Source organism: Talpa occidentalis, unplaced genomic scaffold (genome assembly GCF_014898055.3).
Source record: "Talpa occidentalis isolate TD23 unplaced genomic scaffold, MPIMG_talOcc4v2.1 talOcc4.8, whole genome shotgun sequence".
Lineage (NCBI taxonomy): Eukaryota > Metazoa > Chordata > Mammalia > Eulipotyphla > Talpidae > Talpa > Talpa occidentalis.
The window spans coordinates 118,640,872-118,662,027 of record NW_023605194.1 but is presented as its reverse complement, the minus strand read 5'-3'; the positions used below and the strand labels follow the sequence as shown (position 1 = coordinate 118,662,027).

At 66.9% G+C, this 21,156-nt stretch overlaps 1 protein-coding gene across 1 annotated transcript; it reads right to left on the bottom strand.

Annotated features, from left to right (window-relative positions):
• Window positions 1-1,510: 1,510 nt before the first annotated feature.
• Window positions 1,511-11,966, bottom strand: ANKRD50 (ankyrin repeat domain containing 50). The gene is given in 5 exon segments (XM_037496418.1): window positions 1,511-1,782; window positions 1,785-1,991; window positions 1,994-5,089; window positions 7,174-7,403; window positions 10,219-11,966. Coding segments are annotated over 5 exon segments (4,260 nt in total). The 5' UTR covers window positions 10,797-11,966; the 3' UTR covers window positions 1,511-1,633.
• Window positions 11,967-21,156: the final 9,190 nt, after the last annotated feature.

Sequence of the window (21,156 nt, the reverse complement as noted above, 5' to 3'; positions counted from 1 at the left end):
GAGCCGCCCGGGCCCCGGGGCTGGGTGGCCGCGGAGGTGGGGGGTCTCCCTCTCCCCGCTCCCTCCCCACACCACCTGGAAAGCACCGGATTTCTGCATTTTGTAAGATCCTTGGGGCTGATCCACGGATCAAAACCAGCACCCTGGCCACCAAGCCACCACCCTGCGGTCCCCGGACACCCCCATCTGAGCCCGCACCCCTTGGTCGGAGGCCCACAGGGGCCCAGGGGGCCATCGGCTCTCCTGGCCACAGACCCCACCGGACACGTGGCGACACGTGCAAACCCCATCAGCGCGGCCGCCCGAGCACCAGGCCCCGCTGCGGCCCACCCGCCCCGCAAGGCCCGCCGGTCACTCCGCCGGCCGCGCCCGCTCACTGCTCCCTCGAGGTCAGGTCCTCAGCACCTCAGCTGCGCCGGCCAGGGCCTCGCTTGCCCTGGACAGAGGAGACGGGCCCGGAGCCCCTGGAGCCCTCGGGGGCCTTTCTCCACGCTGGGCCCTCAGCGCTCTGCTGGGACTGGTCAGTGCGTGACCGGCCGTCCAGGGGCGAGCACGGGTGTAGACGCCGGGCCCCCGGGCAGGCCAAGGGCCACGGGCTGAGCCGGCGCGGGCGCGTCTCTGCCACAGAAGAAAAGAATGAAGACGAGGAGCAGGCCTTGCCACGTGTATTTGATCACGGCACACGCGCGTTTTCCAACTCAACTTCAAGTACTTTACTCAGAAGACTTCCGGCTTTTATCAGAGAACGGCATTAAAAAAAGTGCTTCTTCCCCGGAGCGAAGACGCGACGACCGGCCTCGGCAGAGCAGCTGCAGTCTCGGGCCTCGGGAGCGCAGCGCGGCCCGGTCCTCTGGTCACCGCCGGTGGCCGCGCAGCCCGCGGTTAGCCTCCCCTGAAGCGCCACGAAGGTCTGCCTGGATCTTGCATTGACCGCCTAACGCGCCGTCCACTCCGCCTATAAAATGGAGAATGTGGGCAGCGGCACGAGACGCGGTCAGGCTGGACCTCCCCGGAGCACGAGAGCTGCTGCCCACTGTCCTGGACACGACCCGGGCCCACCGCGCTCCCGGGCAGGGCTGCCAGGCCTCGGCGCAGGCAGGCGCAGCTTTACCGGGACGAGGGATGGGGCAGCGCGCCCATGGGCAGCGCGGGACCCCACGTGGGCTCCGGCCCTCCCTGCACAAGAGGCGCCTCTCCCGCCGAAGGCCCTGGGCAGCGAGGCGCCCGCTGCGGTGGGAGCGTGAAGACATTTTATTCAGCGACCGGGGCGGCCCCTCGAGCTCCCCTGGACCCACGGCCCCACGTCCCCTCCCTGAGCCCACCCGGGGCTCGAGCGACACCCTGGGAGCTTGGCAGGGGTGCCACGGCACAAATGACCCCTGCCGCTGGCCCAGGGCCTCTCCCGTGAGAAGCCGGCACGCGGGAGGAGGTGGCCATGCAGGCGCGGCCCCGCTGCGCCGGGAGACGTGGACAGGGCAGGGCCGGCTGCGCGCACGGGGCCTGCGGCTCGAGTTCCAGCCCGGCTGCCCAGCGTGGCCCCGCCCCAGCAGGACCCACCCCCGCCGGGGCCCACGGCCTGAGGCGCAGAGGGACTGGGTGGGCACGAGGCCAGTCCTGGCCGGGGCGGCCCCTCTCACAGGGGTGTCTCCTTTTTATAGCTGAAGCTGGGGTCGGGGCTCTCGATCTGCAGCCGCAGGGCCTGCTTGAGGCTCAGCTCCGCCTCGGGGCAGGGGTACCCCTCCAGCGCCTCCGGGTGCCCCGGGTCCTGCACGGCCCGCGGGCCGAGACCCTCCCCAGGAACACCTGGCTGCCCTGGAGGTGGTAGTTGGGGTTCGTGACGATGCCGTTTCTCTTCTTCTGCTCTCCGCCCTGCTGGGGCCCGAGCGGCGGCGGTGGGGGGCGCCCGGCATCCTGTGCGGCGGCCGCGGGGGGCGCCTGGGCCTGCCGGTCGAGCGGCGTCATCTCGTACTCGGCCACCTTGGGCTGCGCGCGCCCTGCTCGGCCCTGCGCCCCGCCGCACCCGGCCTGCCCGGGGTCTCCGCCCGCCCTCCCGGGCTGGTTCTCGCCGGCCTGAGGCTGGGCCTGGCCGGGCCCCACTCGCACTCACTGCTGGGCGAGCGCTGGCCGGGCCGGGCGAGTGCGCGGCGGGGCGGGGACGCCACGGACTGGCGGCTGCGGCTGCGGGGCAGCGAGTGCTGCTGGATCTGCTCCGTGAAGGTCAGGCCGTGGACGCTGTCCATGGGCACCGTCTGCGCCGTGGCCGTGGACGATGTGGTCCTCAGCGAGGAGGTCTTTGAGCTCTTCAGGGAGTAGCTGGACAGCGAGCACTTCTGCCGGTCGGCTGTGGAGTCCGGGGACTCGGAGGGGGAGCTGAAGGCAGGGGCTGGCCCCCCGGGCAGGCCCCGCAGGGAGGGCTGCGCCTCGCCCCCGCCCGTGCTGCCCGAGCTGCTGGACGGCGCTGCGGCCGGTGCTGGCTTCTGCTCGGAGGCGTGGACCGGGGAAGGCGCGCAGCCGTTGAGGCCGGCCGCCCCGTGCGTCTCCAGCAGCTTGATGATCTGGGAGTGCCCGTTCTTGGCAGCCACGCGCATGGCCGTGCGCCCGAACTGGTCGGCGTGGCTGGGGTCAGCACCCCGCTCCAGCAGCACGCGCACCACATCCAGGTGGCCCTCCTGGGCGGCGATGCAGAGGGCGGTGGCGCCCTGGTTGCAGGTGTGGTCCACGCCGGCGCCCCGTTCCAGCAGCAGCTGCACCACCCGGACGTGGCCCTGCCAGGCGGCCGACTGCAGCGCCGAGCGCCGCTCCCTGTCCGCGGCGTTGACGTCGGCGTGGTGGGCCAGCAGCGCCCGCACCACCTCCAGGTGGCCCTGCCAGCAGGACACGTGCAGCGCGGTCCTGCCCTCGGCGTCGCTGGCCTCCACGTCTGCCCCGTTCTCCAGCAGGCACTCGGCCATGGCCAGCTGGTTCTCCAGGGCTAGGATGTAGAGCGTGGGACGGCCGTCGGCGTCCTTGCAGTCCACGTCGGCGCCGTGGCTGAGCAGCAGCTCCACCACGTCCCGGTGGCCCTCCAGGGCAGCCACGCGCAGAGCGTTCCTGCCGTCGTAGCCCCGGTGGTCCACGCTGCACTTGCCCTCCAGCAGCGCCTGCACGCAGTCGTAGTGGCCCTCCTGGGCGGCCAGGATGGACGGGATGCGGCCGTCATTGTCCATCTCGTTGGCCCGCGCACCCTGCTCCATCAGGGCCTCGCAGATGAGCCGGTGGCCCTCGAAGGCCGCCATGTGCAGCGGCGTCCAGCCGGCGTCGTCCCGGTGGTTCTCGTCCAGCCCACGGTCCAGCAGGGTCCGCACCACCTCCACGTTGCCCTGGGCCGAGGCGATGCTGAGCACGGTGCGGCCCTCGCCGTCAATGCTGTCCACGGCCGCGCCCCAGAACAGCAGCGTGTTCACCACGGCCGCGTGGCCCATGGAGGCGGCGGCCAGCAGGGGCGTGCGCCCGTTGTGGTCCGTGTGGTCCACGTCTGCGCCGCCCTCCAGCAGCAGCTCCACCACGTCCACGTGGCCCTCGTAGGCGGCCACCAGCAGCGGGGTCATGCCGTCCTTGTCGCAGTGGTCCACCTCCGCCCCGCGGTCGATCAGCAGGCTGACCACCGCCGCGTGGCCCTTGCTGGCCGGCACGCAGAGCGCGGCCACAGACAGCGCGGTGCGGCCGTCGGCGTCCTCGTGGTCCAGCTGCGCCCGGTGCTCCAGCAGCAGCCCCACGATCTCGCGGTGGCCCATGTAGGCGGCGGCGATGAGCGCGGTGCGGCCCTCCTTGTCCGCCTTGTTGGCCTCGGCGCCGTGCCGCAGCAGGCTCAGCACGATGTCCTCGTGGCCGCCCCAGGCCGCGGCGCGCAGCGCGGTCCGGCTGTCGGCGTCAGCGCAGTCCACCAGCACGCCTGCGCGCAGCAGCGCCGAGACCACCTCCGAATGGCCGCCCCAGGCGGCCGAGCGCAGGGCTGTCCACCCGTCCCGGTCTGTGTGGTTGACGTTGGCGCCCCGCCCGATCAGGCAGTTGACCACCTTGGTGTGGCCCTGCCGGGCGGCCAGAGTGAGAGGCGTGTGGCCGCGGGCGTCCTCGATCTCCAGGTCCGCCCCCCGGGACACCAGCAGGTTGACCACGTCCAGGTTGCCGCTGTAGGCGGCGCTGCCCAGCAGTGTCCTCCCGCTGCTGTCACGCCGGTTCACGGAGGCTCCGTTGTCCAGCAGGGTCCGGATGGAGTCCTCCCGCTCCAGGGCCTGCCGCACGATGCAGGAGGCCCGGTCGTCCTCACTGTTGACGCGGGCGCCCGCCTTCACCAGCAGCTGCAGCACCTCCTGCTCCGTGGGCACCAGCGTGCACAGCGCGTCCCGCACGGGGGCGCCGCTCCACACCATCCACAGCGCCAGCTCCGCTGCCGCCAGCTTCAGGTTGGAGCGCGTCAGGTGCAGCGCGAACTCCTGCGCCTCCAGGGCCGAGAGGCGCGGGGCGCGGCAGGTGCAGCTCATGGCCAGCATGCGGTGGCCCTCGGCCGCGTTGCACAGGTACTTCTGCGTGCAGTGCTTCACGTCCAGCAGCCACTCCGCGAAGCTGTAGTGGAACAGCGTCTTGGTGCCGCCCTGCCCGTCCACCAGCAGCTTGGCCAGGACGTCCAGCTTGCGCTGGAAGTCGTCCGCGGTCAGCGACATGCTCCTGGTCCACACGGCGTGGTACAGCTCCGTGACGGTCAGCGGGCGGCAGGCCGCGAGGATCACGTTCAGGATCGGCTGGACCTTGGCGAACTGCTTCCTGACAAAGAGCCTCTGGCACAGCCAGAGGTAGAGGCCGTTGAGGGTGCCGGGGATGTCGCGGACCTCCCGCAGCGTGATGAAGCTCTCGGCCACGCCGTCCAGCACGCGCTCCAGGTAGAGGAAGCAGCCGCTGCTCTTGATGTGCAGCTGGTTGAGCATCTCGGCCGTCTCCTTGGTGAGGTGCTGCCGCAGCGCCTCCTCGCGGTCCAGGCGGTGCAGGATGTACTGCTGCACGTCCTTCACGACGTAGGCCTTCCGGAGGTCGTCCAGGCTGATCTTGCGGAAGCCTAGGGAGAGACGGGGAGGTCACCGGCCGAGCCCAGCCCGGCGCCCGCCGCGAGGACAGGCCCGGCGGCAAGGACGCCGACGGTGGCCAAGCGGCCAGCACTGCAGACCCGGCCGCGCCGCCCGCCGGCTTCCCTCTCTGTCCCGCCACACCCCGAGGGCGGGGGCCGCTTCACGTGCCCGCACGGGGGGACGCATGACCGTCCGGGGCCCCTCACGTCAGTGTCAGGAGGCCGGCCGTGGGCAGCCCCATGCTCGGCGCCGTGCCACGCAGGCCCGGCCCCACGGCGGGGACGCCCGGGCACACGGGAGAGCTGGCGTCCTCCCGGCTGTTTCTCTGCCTGCCCACGCTCGCGAGCCGCAGCCATGAGGCGGCGACCACATCCATCCGGCCGGGCGCCGCGACGGCAGCCTGAGGTAACTGTCGGGAAGAGCTTGACTCGCAAGCCGCAACTTGGCCAAATTGTGTTAACCCGACGACAACACAATAAGCAACGCAAGGCCGATGTAAGACACGCTGGCCCCACGCTGGCCCCACGCTGGCCGAGATTCACTCCAAGGGCTTTAAAGGGAACCCGAGTCTCGCTTCCGCCGGGAGACGGCCTGGGCTCGGGCGTGAGCCTGCAGGCGTGTGCTTCACCTCCGGAAGAAACACCGCTGCGGGCAGCGAAGAGACGGGGATCTGGAAATCCGGCAAAGGCTGGAGACAGCCAGCGAGGGCCAGCGAGGGCCAGCGAGATGGCCGGTGAGGGCCAGCGGGAGGGGCCGGCTGGGGCCAGCCCCACGGGAAGGGAGCCCCGGTGTGTGCTGCCCACAACAGGCGTGGGCACCGGAAGGGCACCCGGCTCTGCAGGAAAGGGCGGGAGGAGCCCTGGCCAAGGCCGTTGGCCAGTGGAGCTGACGTGGAAAGGCCACGGACACGCCCGAGAGGGAGAACTGCAGGGTCAAGGGCAGAGGCTGGGAAAACCTAGGCGGGGCGGCCCAGGGCCTGAGTGGCCAGGGCACGGGTGACCACTCTGCCAGCAGAGCTCCACGTGGCCGCGCGGGCCAGTGGGCTGGGCCGCAGGCAGGTCTGGAGAGGGAGCCGTGAAGGCAGCTGCGGGGCGCTGAGCTCCAGGTGAAACATGCAGCTGCTGAAAAAAACAGCCGGAACGACACCTGACGAAGGCACACACCTGGACAGGTCTAGTCTACCCGAGAGCCAGAACCCGCAGCTGTGCACACGCACGCCCCGGCACGGAGCCTGCAGTGCCAGGCACACACGCAGCCCAGCACGAGTCAGTCACACGCACGTGACTGGTTCTTCACACTGGACCGAGGAGCTCAGGATGTCTGGACTATGAAGGACACTCCTGACCCAGGTGGCCCAGCCGGCCCCCGCCCCACACGCCAGCCCCTCCTGAGTGCTGGCCGCGCCCGCGTCCAGGGCCCGAGGGCCGTGGGCCGGCCCGTGGTTGTGGGGCTCTGGACAAGGCTGCCCACTGGGCAGGGGTCCACGGGAGCTCACACAGGCGACACGGACCTGCCGGCGGGGCCCACCCCGCGGCTTGGTTCAGGGCAGCTGGGCGAGCTGAGACGGGGCGGGCAGGGGTGAGGCCCGTCCGTCTGCCAATGGCGGTTCCGTCCCGGGGAGGCTGGCAGGACGGGACCACTGGTCCCGTGGGCGTGGATGCAGGGCCGTGGTGGCGCTCGGCCAAGGGGTGGTGCTGACGCCGCCCGCCCTCCGCACTGCCCCAGAGAGCGTCCAAGGGTGAGCTGCTGTCACTGGGGCCCCAGAGCTTCCCCAGCCGCGTGTCTGTCAGCAGCAGTGAGCACAGGACACAGCAGAGCTGGGGTGCCGGGAGGGGAGGCAGGGCCAGGTGGGGTAGGAGGGTGGGGAGGGCCTGGAGGGTGGGCCCGGGGGTGCTGGCCGGGGCGAGGGCGGCATCTGGGTGGCTCCCGAGGATGCTGGGTGGTGCTGGGGCTCAGTGTGGTCGCAGGACGGGGTGCTGGGGTGGTAGCAGCGCCCGCTCTGGCCAGCACGGGTGCCCTGGGGCAATGGCCTGTTGGGGGGCTCTGGCCTGGGAGGCGGGCGCGGGGTGCTTACCTGTGAACATCTTGGTGACGGCTTTGCTCTGCTTCCGCGCAGAGCATAGGAGCAAGAGCCAAGGCGGGAAGAACTCGTGGTGGCCGGCCAGCAGCTCCGCCACCGTCCCGGAGAGGCCGGCGGCCGAGTGCTCGCCCTCGGCGGCGCCGCAGCCCTCGTCCACGGAGTCCACCAGGAGGTACAGGCTCTCGGGCGGGGGCGCCATGCCCAGGAGGGGGAGCAGCACACACCTGCAAGGGCGAGGCAGTCAGAGCCCGCGGGCGGAGCAGCCCCCCACTGCCCTCGGGACGGCCCAGTGTCCACGCCGCGCGGGCTCGCGTCCACAGGGAGACACGCGGCTGCCCATGAGGGGCGGCAGGTGCCGGCGCCTTCCCCCTGGCACGAGCAGGGGGTATCCGTGGTGTGGACCTGTGGGCGCCTCCCTGACGTGGGGCCGGCAACTGCGCCCGCAAACCTCACCGAAGGGCTGGCAGAGGTGGGCACCGGCTGGCAACCCTTCGCGTTCCAGCACCGAGGGCAGCCACCGGGCGTGGCGGGAACAGCACCTCTCCCGCCCCGTCACTGGGCGGGCAGCCAGCGGGCCTTTTCCCGAGAGGAGGCCTCACGCGGCCCCACAAGCCGAGCAGGGGCCCAAGCGCAGGCGCAGGGGTGTCTGCAGGGCCAGCTGCCCGGCGGGCTCTGCGGGGCTCCTCCTGGTCACCAGCCCCACGGGGGCCGAGAGCCAGTTCCACCTCCTCCGCCGAGCCCCACCCGGCGCCCCGTGCCTGTTCCCCTGGGCCGCGATCCCCGTCCCCCTGGGCCCCCGGTGCCATGGACCGGGACGACGGGGGCTCCTGAGCGCCCCAGAGGAGGCCGTGCCGGCTGAGGCCACCCCAGAGCATCCGGGCAGTGGCGTGAGGGGTGGCTCGACCCCACCACTGGGCGCCCCGCTCCCGATTTGGGGGAGACGCGCAGATTCAGAAGGGGGCCTGGCCCTCCCCGGAGCAGGAGCTGTCCCGAGCAGGTCTGCTGGGCTCTGCCTGCGGCCCGGGGCCGGCCTGCGTCCTCCGCACCGTGCCAGGGCGTCGAGAGGACGGCCTCGGTCAGGGTCACGACGGACACCAGCCCAGGGCAGAGCCCCAAGACCCGGAGGCAGAAGGACCCTCGGTGCCCAAGTCAGAGCGAGACGCACGGGGACGGGGGACGAAGCTGAGCCTCGTCCACCAGCCGTGAGTCACCGCCAGGAAAGGCCACTGGTTTCTGGAAAGCCCAATATCGCTCTCCAAGATAACCACAAGTGAGATATAATTAGTTCCCTTAATTAATACTTATTTTTATTAAGCAATTACACGAACATTTCACATCCCGTTTCATTACCAAGGACTATATTTAGCTGCGCGCACGGCAGGAAGACGCGCGGCGCCCGGGCCGCCAGCGAGGACAGCGGTGCGGCCTGGTCAGGGGCGCTCCCGGGGGCGTGGCCGCAGGGTGAGGACAGGCGGCCAGTGCGAGGGACCCCAGAGGCACCCTGAAGCATTCACCCCAAGAAAGGAAACCACTGTCCTGTTTGGAAGTGATTCTGTGATAAAAAAGGAAAACCCGGCACCACTGCGGCGCGCAAAGCGAAGGGCCGGAACCCCACGCGCACCCCAGCGGGGCCGCGACTTCCGGCCAGCGTGGGGCCGGGCGGCCGGCAGGGCCGGTGCCAGCGGGCAGTGGCCTGGTGTGCGGCAGCCTCGCCGTGCCCAGTCACGCCACAGTGTGGCACAGAGGCCGCGTCCGAGCAGCGCGGTGCTGCGCCCGTCAGCGGGGAGGCGGCCACGCTGACCGGATCAGCGGCGCCCCCCTGGCGCGTTAGTTATCAGGACGCAGAGGCGACGGCGCTGGGCTGGGCACTGAGGGGCCCTGAGGGCCACGGCTGCACAGGTCGTGGTGGGCAGGGCTGCGTGGCCTTCCTGACAGCGTCAGGAGTGGAACCTGGAAATTATGAAGTCATGAAGAAACCGAAGAAAAGTAGTGAAAAGGGTTTCTCTCTCTGCAGTCCCCAACTTCGTGGGTCTGTGAGAAACTAACATTTTTTTTATCCGTTTTCTCTTTCTATGAAGCTGTTTGCCCACGAACACACAGAGGCCCCAGTGTTACCAGCTGCCATCTGCTAAGAACGTTACAGTTCCGTACCCAAATCGGTTTAGAATTTGGTTTTTTGGTGAGAAATGAACAAAAGGATCTCCTCTGGTTCCCTCTCGTCTCCCGCCGGGCCACGCCGGCTGCCGCCATCTCTGTCTCTTCTCCCGACCAGCCCCCCGCCCCCGCCTAAGTGCAACGCGCCCCGGAAATCCTCTGAGGGCCTCGGCCGTCACCAACAGAAGCTCTGCAAACCTGCGCTGTGTGCGTGGAAGCAGCAGCCCCAGGGCCGAAGCCGCCCCCTGACCTCCAGGCGCTCTCCAAGTGCGGGGCCACGTGCCCGCAGCAGGGGGAAGGCGCCCCTGAGGACAGCAGCCACTGCTCCGCACCGAGCCCCGGGGGGTGGTGCAAGTAGGGGCGGGCCCTGGACACACGTGGGCTGGAGCCACGCTGGCCAGCGACTGACCACGAGGAGAAGGCTTGTCACTGCGTCCGCGCCCTCGAAGGGAGCCTCTTCAAACGCCCCTGGACTTCCCATTGCTTGGGGGCACACCCAGACGTGGCAGCAGGCTCCCCCCGCCCGCAGAGGGCCAGGGCCTTCCCCAGGAGACCTTATCTCATTCGAGAGGACGTGGCTGCACACGAGGGCACCCATCACACTCCTGTCTCCGAATCCGCCCGCGGCCGCCTCCCCCAGGCGGCCCCCGGGAGGTCAGAGGCCCGGGCAGCAGCGCCTTGCCCAGTGCAGGCCACAGGAAAAGGGCAGGAAGTGCTTGTCGCTAACGGGGGGACGTCTCTGCAGGGCTCCCCGCGCTGCTGTAAACCAAGGAAATCGAGGCCTGGGCTCCAGCAAAGCCCGTGCAGCTCCAGGCTCTTCCCGGGCAGTGGCAGACCAGCTCACAGCTCCGAGGCCGCACCCCTCCTGAGGCCCCTCCCCGTTACCTTTTAAAGGCCTCTGCGGGGTTCCGCTCACACTCCCCGGGCTCCAAGAGCCTCTGCACGGCGGGGTCCCTGAGCTTGTCCTCGTAGCCTGGGAGCAGTCCGCTGCGGCTGATCTGGGCCACCAGGCCTCGCACAAAGCCTCCCGCGCACAGGGTGTCGGCGTCCTGGGCTTTGCAAAAGTGGAAGGCCAGAGCCTGGCGGTGCAGGCCCCGTTGCAGGCCGGCGGGCGAGCTGGGCCACAGAAGCTCCGTGCACAGTGCCGTCTTGCCACTGCCAGGCCCACCCACCAGCAGCACGCCCCAGGCGGCGGTCCTCCCGGGGCCCGCGCTGCCGTCAACGCTGCCACCAACGGGACTCGGGGCCGGGGCCGGGGCGCTGGCCTTCTCCTGCAGGCAGTGCTGCAGCTTGTGGAACACCCACTCCCGGCAGTAGAACGGCTTCCCCTGCAGCAGGCTGGTCTGGGCCATCCCGCAGGTGGGCTCTTCCCAGGGATTCGTCATGATCGGCTTCTCTCCCACGCGCGCCAGACCCCGGCCGCGTCCACGCAGGCTTCCCCACCCGCGAGGACACAGGCGCATACTAAGCTGCCTTCCGACGGGCAGGGGCCGGGCCTGGCCGGGTATCTAGGGGGCTCGCCGTCCAGCTGCAGGGTTGCGGCCCAGTGCTCGGCTGGCTGGCTCGCTCCCTGTGCCAGGGGGCTGCGGGGCACGGCCCCATGGCCACGTCGAGCTGGGGTGGTGGGCTGCAGAGGAGGCCACCCTGGGGTGCTCAGGATTTCTTTCAGGCTGTGCCCGGTGGCTCTCCAGGTCCCATGCGAGAACCCTGCATCTGAAGACGCGGGGAGGCGCCCCCTACAGTGACTGCCCCCAGGGGCTGGCGGGGGCGGGCGCTTCCCCCTAGAAGGACGTGGTCAGTCTGGACCCTGCCCCGTCAGAGCAGCTTCGGAGCACGGTTTCTTAGGTGGTGGAAGACAGGCCACTGCCGACACCTTCTGAGTTCACAGCGTTCACAAAAGGCATTTTTCAAGAGGGCAGGTCTGTGAGGTGTTTTGGCTTAAGGTGTCCAGGTAATCAACAGCTCCCACAAGTAACTAAAATAAAGCAAAGAGAAATATCTTAGTGCAAAATATCATCGATTGCGAACTTGCTTGAAAGATACACTTGCCCTGCTAAAACATCTCAGACCTACTAGGCTTCACGCTCTGTGCTTTGAGAAACTTGGACAATCTTGCAACATCATAATTACATTTTCCTGTATTTTTCTTCCTTTATGCTTATGCTTCCCAAACACTGTGATTTTAATCGCCACCCTAGATTCTTAAGACCTTACTAAGGCGAAGGGGCCTCTGTGCCCCACAGGAACCTCTTCCATTCCAGCAAAAAGACCCAGCCGGAGGGAAGGCGCCTGGGGAGGCGCCTGAGTGGGTCTAGCCGGTCAAGGCTGCGTCCACTGGCCTGGGCAGCACGCCCGTCAGGGCTTGTGACACGCAGGCCTGCTGGCCAGGGCGGCAGCTGTGGGCAGGACGGGGTTAACAACAACAACAGAAGGCGCAGGGGACGGTCCTGCGGGCAGGAAGGATAAGCAGACCCAGGCCCGGCTCTGGCCTGGCGGGCGCCCGGGCCGGGCAGACTCCTCCCCGCGCTGGGGCTGGGATTCGCCTCCAGTTCCGGTCTCAGTCCAGCTGACAGACAAAAGGAACCCCGGGATTCCCGGGGCGGAACCACCGCGAGGGGCCGCGAGGCCGCAGGGGCAGGGCACAGGCCGCGGCCAGCGCCCCCGACGCCCCCATCTGCACTCTGCGGGGCGCCCCCCGGCCCTCCAGCGGGACCCTCCAGCCCCGGGGACGGTCCAGGCAGGGGCCTTGCAGGCCCGGACCCTCCACATCCAGGGATGCCCCAGGCCGGGGACCCCTCCAGATCCCCGACCCTCGAGATCCAGGGCCCCTCCAGGCCGGGGTGTGGGGGTCCGGCTCCAGGGGCCCTCAGGGCGGGGCCCCTGCAGACCCGGGGCTCTCCGGACCGGGCCTTGCCGGCCAGAGACCCCCAGCCCCGGGGCCCTCCAGGCCGGGCCTCCAGGCGGGCCCTTCCAGCCCGGGGCTCGGGCCGCGGCCTTCCACGCCCTCCACGCCCGGCCTTCGCGCGGGGACCCTCCGGACCCTCCGCCCGGCCTAGACCCGGCCCTGCCCGGCCAGCGCGTCCCTTCCGGCCGGACCCCGGACCCGGCCCTGCGGGGCCCGCGCGCGCGGGGACGCCGCGGCCGCCTCCGACCCGGCAGGGCCCGCCCCGGCCTCGCCGCCCGCCCGGCCGGACCCCGGAAGGGCGCGGGCGGCCCGGAGCGCGGGGGCCGTCCGGCCTCGCCGCCGCCCGTTACCTCAGCCGGCCCGGCCGCCGGGCCCGTCCGGCCGCCGCCGCCTCCGGCCGCCGGCCCCGCCGCCAGCTCCGCGGCCGCGCCCAGCCCCCGCGCCCCGCAGGCCCGGCCCCGAGCCGGCCGCGCCCGCCGCAGCCCCGCCCCGCCCCGGCCCGGCCCGCCCCGCCCCGCCCCGCCTGCGCGCGCCCCGCGCCCGCCCCGCCCCGCCCGCGCGCGCGGCCCCCATTGGCCCGCCGCGCCGGCCCCGCCCCCGCCCCCGCCCCCGGAGCGGCGCGCCCGCCCGGCCCCCGCCCTTTCTTCGAGCGCGGCCCCGCCCCCGCCCGGGCCCCGCCCCTGCCCAGGCCCCGCCCCCGGCCATGCCCAGGCCCCGCCCGGGCCCCGGCCCCGCCCCCGCCCGGGCCCCGCCCCGCCCCCGCCCAGGCCCCGCCCCGCCCGGTCCGGCCGCCTCGGGGCGCCAGCGCGGGGTCCCGGGCGCACCCTGAGCCCCGCCTGTCGCGCCGGGCCCCGCCCGCCCCCTCCGGCGGGGACCGCGTGGCCGCGGCCGGGCGCGCCCTTCCTCGCTGGCCCTCGCGCCGCCCCGCGCGCGCCCCGCGGCCTCGGCACTTCCCGGGGACCCCCGCGCCCCGCCGCCCGCGCCCCCGGGCTGCGCGTCCTCGGTCTGCGGCCGGCGGCCGAGGTTCCCCCGAAACAGCCAACGGGCTGCCGAGGCCGGTCCCGCCGCGGGCGACGCCCGATGTAGGCGCTGCGGCTCCGGTACCGGTTCCGGTTCCGAGCGACCTGGACCCCTTCGCGGCTCGCCGTGGGGCGCCTTCGGCTCCGCGGCTGACACTCGAGTCCCGAGGAAGCTCCGGTCGGACAGGACGGCGGCCGTTTCGCCCGTTTCGCCCGACAACCGGCCGAGCCGCCTCCGCGCAGCTCGGGGCGGGGTCCCGGGACTGGGGTTCCCGGGACTGGGGTCCCGGGCTGGGTCCTGGGACTGGGTTCTGGGCCTGGGTTCCGGGGCTGGGGTTCGGGGCTGGGGTTCTGGGCTGGGGTTCCGGGCCAGGGATTCCAGGCCTGGGTCCCGGGCTGGGTTCTGGGCCTGGGGTTCCGGGCCTGGGTCCCGGGCTGGGTTCTGGGCCTGGGGTTCCGGGCCTGGGGTTCCGGGCCTGGGTCCCGGGCTGGGTTCTGGGCTGGGGGTTCCGGGCCAGGGATTCCAGGCCTGGGTCCCGGGCTGGGTTCTGGGCCTGGGGTCCGGGCCTGGGTCCGGGCTGGGTTCTGGGCCTGGGGTTCCGGGCTGGGGGTTCCGGGCCAGGGATTCCAGGCCTGGGTCCCGGGCTGGGTCCTGGGACTGGGTTCCGGGCCTGGGTTCCGGGGCTGGGGTCCCGGGGCTGGGGTTCTGGGCTGGGGGTTCCGGGCCAGGGATTCCAGGCCTGGGTCCCGGGCTGGGTTCTGGGCCTGGGGTTCCGGGCCTGGGTCCCGGGCTGGGTTCTGGGCCTGGGGTTCCGGGCCTGGGGTTCCGGGCCTGGGTCCCGGGCTGGGTTCTGGGCTGGGGGTTCCGGGCCAGGGATTCCAGGCCTGGGTCCCGGGCTGGGTTCTGGGCCTGGGGTTCCGGGCCTGGGTCCCGGGCTGGGTTCTGGGCCTGGGGTTCCGGGCTGGGGGTTCCGGGCCAGGGATTCCAGGCCTGGGTCCCGGGCTGGGTTCTGGGCCTGGGGTTCCGGGCCTGGGTCCCGGGCTGGGTCCCGGCCTGGGTCCCGGGCCTGCCTCGCAGGGAGGGCGGGGAGGCGGCTGGGGCAGCCTCCGCCATGAGCCGCAACTGGGCTTCAGGCTTTTTGCCTTGAGGTTTACTCACATGTGGCGGGGCGTGCGGCCCGCGGCGAGGACCACGTGTTGCCAGTCGCTGGACCCTGGGCACCGGGCGTGGGGTGGGGGTGGGGGTGGCCGCGCGGTCACGCGTGGATGCCCGGGCCCTGGCTGGCCGTCCCCTGCCCAGACGCCGGCACCAGCTGGGCGCAGTCCTCAGGCGCCGGCCGACAGAGCCCAACTTGCTTTTCTCCTTCCAGATGCTGGGCTGCCCAGGGGACCACGGCTGGCACCACGGCTGGCAGGTCGTCCTCCCACGGAGGGGCCACGAGACAGGGCGGAGAGCCAGGAGGAGCAGGTGGCCTCGGGGAGGTCTGCCACGAGACGGCCTCCGGGCCTCCGGGCCTCGGGGCCTGGGGCAGGGGCCCGGCCGGCGCAGGGGGTGGGCTCCTCGGCTGTTCTGCTTCCCTCCCTGGCCCGGCCAGCAGCAGCCGCTCGGGTAACTCAGAATCTCCCCCCAGTCAGCCTGTTATAGAGCAACCCCGATATTAAACGGGTTCCTGGCTGTGGGTCCTCACCCGCGTGCTTACAAGGGACTTACGAACACTCCACTACAGACACGCACAAAAGGTTCATAAAAGGTTTATTGACAAGGGAAAAGGAAAGAAGGAAAACGGACAACTCAGGGAGAAAATAAGGAAATAAAGTCTTTCATGCGTCCTACCCGATCCGCCGACCTGGAAACCCAAAGGCCCTCTCCGAGCTGGCCGGACGCTGCGAGGGAACCAAAATGGGGGACCCCTCCAAAGCCCACGTGTCTGGCTTATACCAACCTGGCTGCTGAACCCCACCCTCAGGCCCCAGCCACCTTCCCTTGGGCGGGGATGGGATGTGGAGTTCCAGGTGTCTTTGGCTCTGGCCTGGGGTGGGGTGGCGTCCACAGAGCCTGTGTGGGATCAGCTTTGGGACAGCCTTTCCCCTAACAAGCCTCCTCCACCTGCAGGCTCCGAGCTCGCCTCCTCAGCCACTCGCCCGCCTCTGTTGATTCTTCCTTTGATTTCCATTTCATTTTTGTGAAGCCCCTTCTGTTTTTGAAAATTCTTCTGATGGAAAAATATAATAAAATCCCACATCTGGACCTGAAGTGGGAAGCCCATGCAGTGACTGGTTTCGGAAATACGCCCTGTGAGTGTCTCTTTAACATTTTTCACAAAGACTCAAAATGCTTCACAAATATCCATTCATCCCTGTTGTGATTTCTGGGAAAAAAATGTTATTGTCCTTAAGAATAATTTCATTCAGCACAGAAATAGACAAACGCAGGCCTAGAGCTTGATTTTTTTTATGAAACCAGTAAGTGAATGCAGTTTTAAAAACTCTCAAGCATAACGTATTTCCACGGAAACCATGCCGTTGTAGCATTTTGTTTCTCATCAAATCGAGGTTGTGGCCGGCACAGATCGCACTGCAAACACTAAATAATTGACAATAATCGGAAAACTTGCGACGGCCTCCATTCATGCGTGGTCACAAGAATCAACAAGATTCCTCCGTCACCCTCGGAATGAGAGGCTCTGTCTGATGCTGGCGTGGAGCGAGCCCTTCTGGGGTCCTGGCCCACTGAGCGATGGCCGGGCAGCCACGCGGGGTGGGAGCACCTTTGTGAACCCAGCGCCAGAGCGTGCCGGGGCGGACTAAAGGCTGGTGCTGCGGCCCCAGTGATGGCGGTAGAAGGCGTGCGGGGTGAGGGCTGGGGGTCGCGGGCGTACTGGAAGGGGCTCCGGTCCAGCAGGGGTCAGATGCCCTTGAGTGTCCCGAGTGTCCCACTTGGTCTGCTCCTGCTCCTCTGCTCACCGACGGGACATTTATCTGGCTTTGACCACGGCTTTTTTTTTTTTTTAAGATTTATTTATTTATTTATGCATATGAGAAATGGGGTATAGGCCAGAGGTGCGGGGTTGGGGGGTGAGAGGACTCACCAGAGACAGAGTGGGGAGCAGAACAGGCAGATGGACCGAAGTACACTGCTGAGGGGAGCAGCAGGGAGACAGGAGAAGTCTTTTGAGCGGTGTGGTTCATCTCCCTGGCTGGGGATCAAACTTGTGCTGCAGAGGCTGCGGACAGCTTCCTAGTGCTGTGCTCAACCCCGTGCACCACCAGGGAGGCCCGAGCATGACTTGTTAACTGAGGTTTTTTCTGGTAAGGCCGTGAGTCCAGCTTTGGAGCTGTGTGCATGCGCTGGGGGCAGGGAGGGCGAGCTCCTCAGCGCGCCCATGTCTGGGCACCTGTGGGGGCGAGCAGGAAATTCACTCCTTTGGAGCCATCCTCTGTGCTTTCTTCACTTAAAGCACATCATCTGCTTGTGTTTATCCTGATGATTACTTAGGCGAATACTCCATTCATTCCTCTAATTATGCAGGCTTGTCACGTTACTGGGGAGGACACACGATCTGGAATAGCAAAAACGAAGCTCACAGCGGCATGAGATGCGGCCGTGTGGCTGTCTGAAGGGATTTGGCGACGACCAGACTTCACTAAGAGCAGGAAATGCCGGGTTCTTGTTTGCTGCTCCTTTTGGAAAACTTTGAGCTTTGAGATTCTCACGCTACTTAATAAAAGCACCACAATTATATAGCAAAAGTCAATTACAACATTAATTAAAATGCAGGCTTCCTGACTGTCGTTCAACCTTCAGCGACTCCTGGATGATTAGAGTGAAGTACTTATGGGAGAATTCCTCTGGTTAGGATGAAGAGGGCAAGTGCGTTTAATTAGAAGATATCTGAATTTTTAAATGCCTGGTTTCTCAAATTTCTTCATTGGTTTTGCAGAAGAGACACCCAATACCCTCCTAGGACACCCCTGGCGTCTTGTCATAGCTGTTAAGTCATTGCTAGCTCTGTCGCCTACCCCCAGAGGAGCAGGGTGACGCCGAGAACAGCAGGAGCTGTGCAGAAGGGCAGAGAAATGTGTGAGTAGCTGTGCTTTTTCCCTTCCCAGCAGTGAGCAGTAAGCAGTGCGGAGTGAGCAGTGTGGAGTGTGCATCGGGCAGTGAGCAGTGAGCAGATTGTCTGTTTACAGATTTGCTGACCCTAGAGCGCACTCCTTTTTCCTTCTCACTTCTGATACCAATACGTCTTACATCAGTGGTGCCTGACAAGTAGCGTTGGTCAGAAATCGATGTTCCTAGAACTATACAAGCTACCAAGACTGATGCATGAAGACACAGACTGTCTGAACACACCCATGTGAGTAAGGGGGTTGCGTCTCCTCCCGACAAGAAAAGCCAGAATGAGATGGTCTCGCTGGGGAATTCTACATTTAAAGAAAAGTTAATGTTCACCCTTCTCAAACTCTTCCAACTAACTGAAGACAGGAGACTACTCCCAACGTTTGAAAAAGCCAGCATTATCCCAACACCCAAAGCCGTAGGGACACTATACGAAGAGTAAACTCCGGGTCAGTGTCCCGAATGAACATAGAGACGAAAATCCACAGCAGAGTCTGAGCATGTGGATCGGCAGCACATCAAGAGGATCCAGACCATGTCCAGGCGGGATCTATTCCTGGCATGCAAGGATGGTTCAACCTGCGTGGAGCGGTCAGTGTGACACGCCATCGTGAGGGAATGGAAGGGAAGCCATATGGTAGCGCCATAGATGCAGAGAAGGCACTTGATAAATACACTATCCTGGCATGGTAAGAGCTCCCAATAAATTGGGCGCTTTGCACAAATGCGTCCATGCCAGCATAGGCAGTGGTGCCAGGCTGAGAACGTGTCCTTGAAGACAAGGAATAAGACAAGGTGTCTGCTCTCACCACTCAGCCGATGTAGTTCTGAAAATCCTGCCCAGAGGAGTTGGGCAAGAAATAGAAACAAAACCCAAATCAGAAAAGACGCAAACTACACTTGTTTATAGACGCGGTGTCTCATACGTAGGGAACCCTCACACCCTCCCTTCTTGGGTGTTAATTCCTACTCATAAATTTAAATTCTGGCTTAGATTTTGGAGTTATCTCGTCTCCAGGAAGTGGGCCGCCCCTCCTGTTCTACCACAACGCGTCCACACACGACAGACACCGTGCGGCCGTCTGTCCCCACGAGAGCTCACGACCATCTTGCCCGTCAGTGGCTGTCCCAGAGTTCGGGCTCTGTGGTTGTCTGCTTTGCGACTAAATGGGTGGGTTTTTATACAGTAGAGATCAGAATCAGCAAACACCCCAGGCAGTGGGGTCCCGACGGGGTCTGGAGGACTTCACCCCTGCTGCCCGAAGGGCCCCCAAGACCCGTTGCCCCTCAGTGTGTGGTGAGCGTGTGTGTGGTGTGTATGTGAGTATGTGTGGCGTGTGGTGTGTGAGAGCAGCGGGCCCACCGTGAGCTGTTGCGCTTGACCTCGGCGTGAAGTGTGTAGGAAACTAGTGCAGACATGGAGCCTGTGTGTGGTCACAGACCCAGTCGGGGCCGGCGGAGGCTCAGGGGCAGGCCCCGCAGCAGCGGCCAGCCTGGAGCTGAGGACAGGGCCAGGGGGCCGGAGGGCGGGCCGTGTCCAGCTCCTGCGTCCAGGGCCGCACGGCCTGTGCCCTTTGGGGGTAGTGCTTTGTGGATCTTCCTGGGGTCCCGGCGGCTCCCGGCTCTCAGGGGAACAACGGGTCCAGCCCAGCCCACCGGGGCAGGTCAGCTCCGGGGCCTGGGCTCCAGGGGTCTCACTGAGACATTGGGTCACGTCCCGAGTCAGGAGATGCCTCACCTGGGTTTGGGTTTGATAAGTTTAATGTCTTTTTTGTAAGACAGTCGTTGCACAAAATTAAAAAAAAACAGTTCGCAAAGAGGACGAGGGAGGCGGCTTCGCTAGTCCTTCGGAGCCAGAGGCTAGACCCGGGGGGTGGGGGGCACGGGCCTGCTTGGGCTTGGGAGGCCCAGGGCCTGCTGTCCGTGGGCCGGCGGCGGCTGGAGGGCAGGTGCCTTGGCGGGACCCCTGGCCTCAGGCTGTCCTTGGGGTCAACCCCCCGCCTCTCCCCGCTTCCTGCTCACTGTCTGCGCTGAGGCGTCGGGAGCTACAGATTTGGGGCTTATATTTTTACTCTTTAGGGAAGTGGGCTTGGGAGGCTGCCGCTTGCCCGCTGTCTGAACCGTGGCTGCGTGGACGCGACGACTGTGGCTCCGGGCTTGGTGGCGTCGCCCGGGAAATCCTTGGCGGACTAATTGTCTGGACCTACAATAAGAGGATGGAAAGAAACAGCATAAAGCAAGAAGGCAAAGAGGCCTAAGAGCCGTCTACTGCACAGGCGGCGTCCTTCCAGGCAGGTGAAGGCGGGAGGGGGGCGCCTTGGGGCGAGGTGGGGAGCGGGGTGCTGTACCCCAGCTCCTCGGCTCGCAGAGCCAGTGTCGGATCTTGCTGCGTTATTTTGTATTTCCAGCCAAACAAGTTTTCTACTAAGGTTGTTCCAGGAAGCCCCACCTGATGGCCGGGGGCGCGGGGCGCGGCCTCCTGGGGTCCTGGTGGAGCCTCCCCCGCTGAGAACAGAGTCGGGGAGGCCTGGCCGGGCAACGGCTCCCGGGGCGCTGGCGCTTTTGCAGGATCCGCGTGCAGGCGGAGGCCCAGGGCGCCTGGGCGGGCAGCGCGGTCCTGCTGACTACCTGAGCGGTTGTCTGAACGCCTGATGCCTGACAAGTTCGCGAGAACAGGGGTGCGGCGCCAGTGCCCAAGGGAACCCCCACCTCCTGCTTCCTGGGGGGGTGCGGGTCAGGGTCCCCTGAGGACAGCTGTGCGGTGGCCTCGGGAAAGGCCGGGGTTGCGCACTGGGCACCGGACCTCTCCCCCCGGCCCCGATAGTGACTATTTTATTTTTGCCATTTTCCCTTTTTATTTTTGTCATAATTCCTTTTTTTAGTTCTATCTTTCACATCACCGTGCAGGCCCCTAAAGTCCCCACCAGCTCGCCTGGGAACGTCACCACCGGCCTCTGTGCCTTCGCTCCCGTTTCGACCCCCAGGATGTCTGTGGTTTCCCTGCCGGCTCCTGCTGGTTCTTCTTGCTGTGTCCCCGACCCGTTATTTGGCCCCGTATCCCTCCCGCAAGGGAAACCATTCGCTCTTTCTTTTCCCTCCTGGCATGTGTGGCTGAGCAGCCCCCTCCCACCTCCGAGCAGAAGGCCAGCAGGCGGGGCCGCGAGGCGCCCTCAGCCCTGCCTGCCCGGGCAGCTGTCGGAGGTGCAGCCGCCTCTGCTGCGACTCCCTCTGCGTTTCCCAAACACTCTGACAACCAGCGTCCCGGCATTCAGGAAATGGCGCTGCCCCTCTCGGTCAGGGTGGGCTCAGCTGGCCCCACCTTCCCCACCCCCCACTCCTTGCGCGGCGCGATGTGTCAGCCCCGCCAGCCTGCGTGCAGCACTGACTGGAAACTGTTTCTGTCCCCAGAAGCACCCGCGGTGCTCCCCGTGAGCATAGGCTGCCGGCTCTGTGCGCCCCCCTTCTCTCTGCCGGGCGGGACTGAGCGTCCCTCAGCAGGCGATGGCGCAGCGCGCGGCCCTGTGACCCGGCGCCGGCTGGGCTGGGGCGTCTGTGGAATCTCTGGAAGCGGAAGCCGAGCGCTGGCGGAAGCGGGGGCGCTGCTGCTCTTCCTGGGCGGCAGCCCGTGCCAGGCTTTGCATTTCTCAAGGGAGACTATTTCTGCAATTACATGCAAATGTACTGTCCTTTATTGCACTCCATCAATTATGCAAAGTCGTATTTAATTCGAGTCACATTTGACTGGTTTTTTGACAGATTTTAAAGACCTTTCCCTCGAG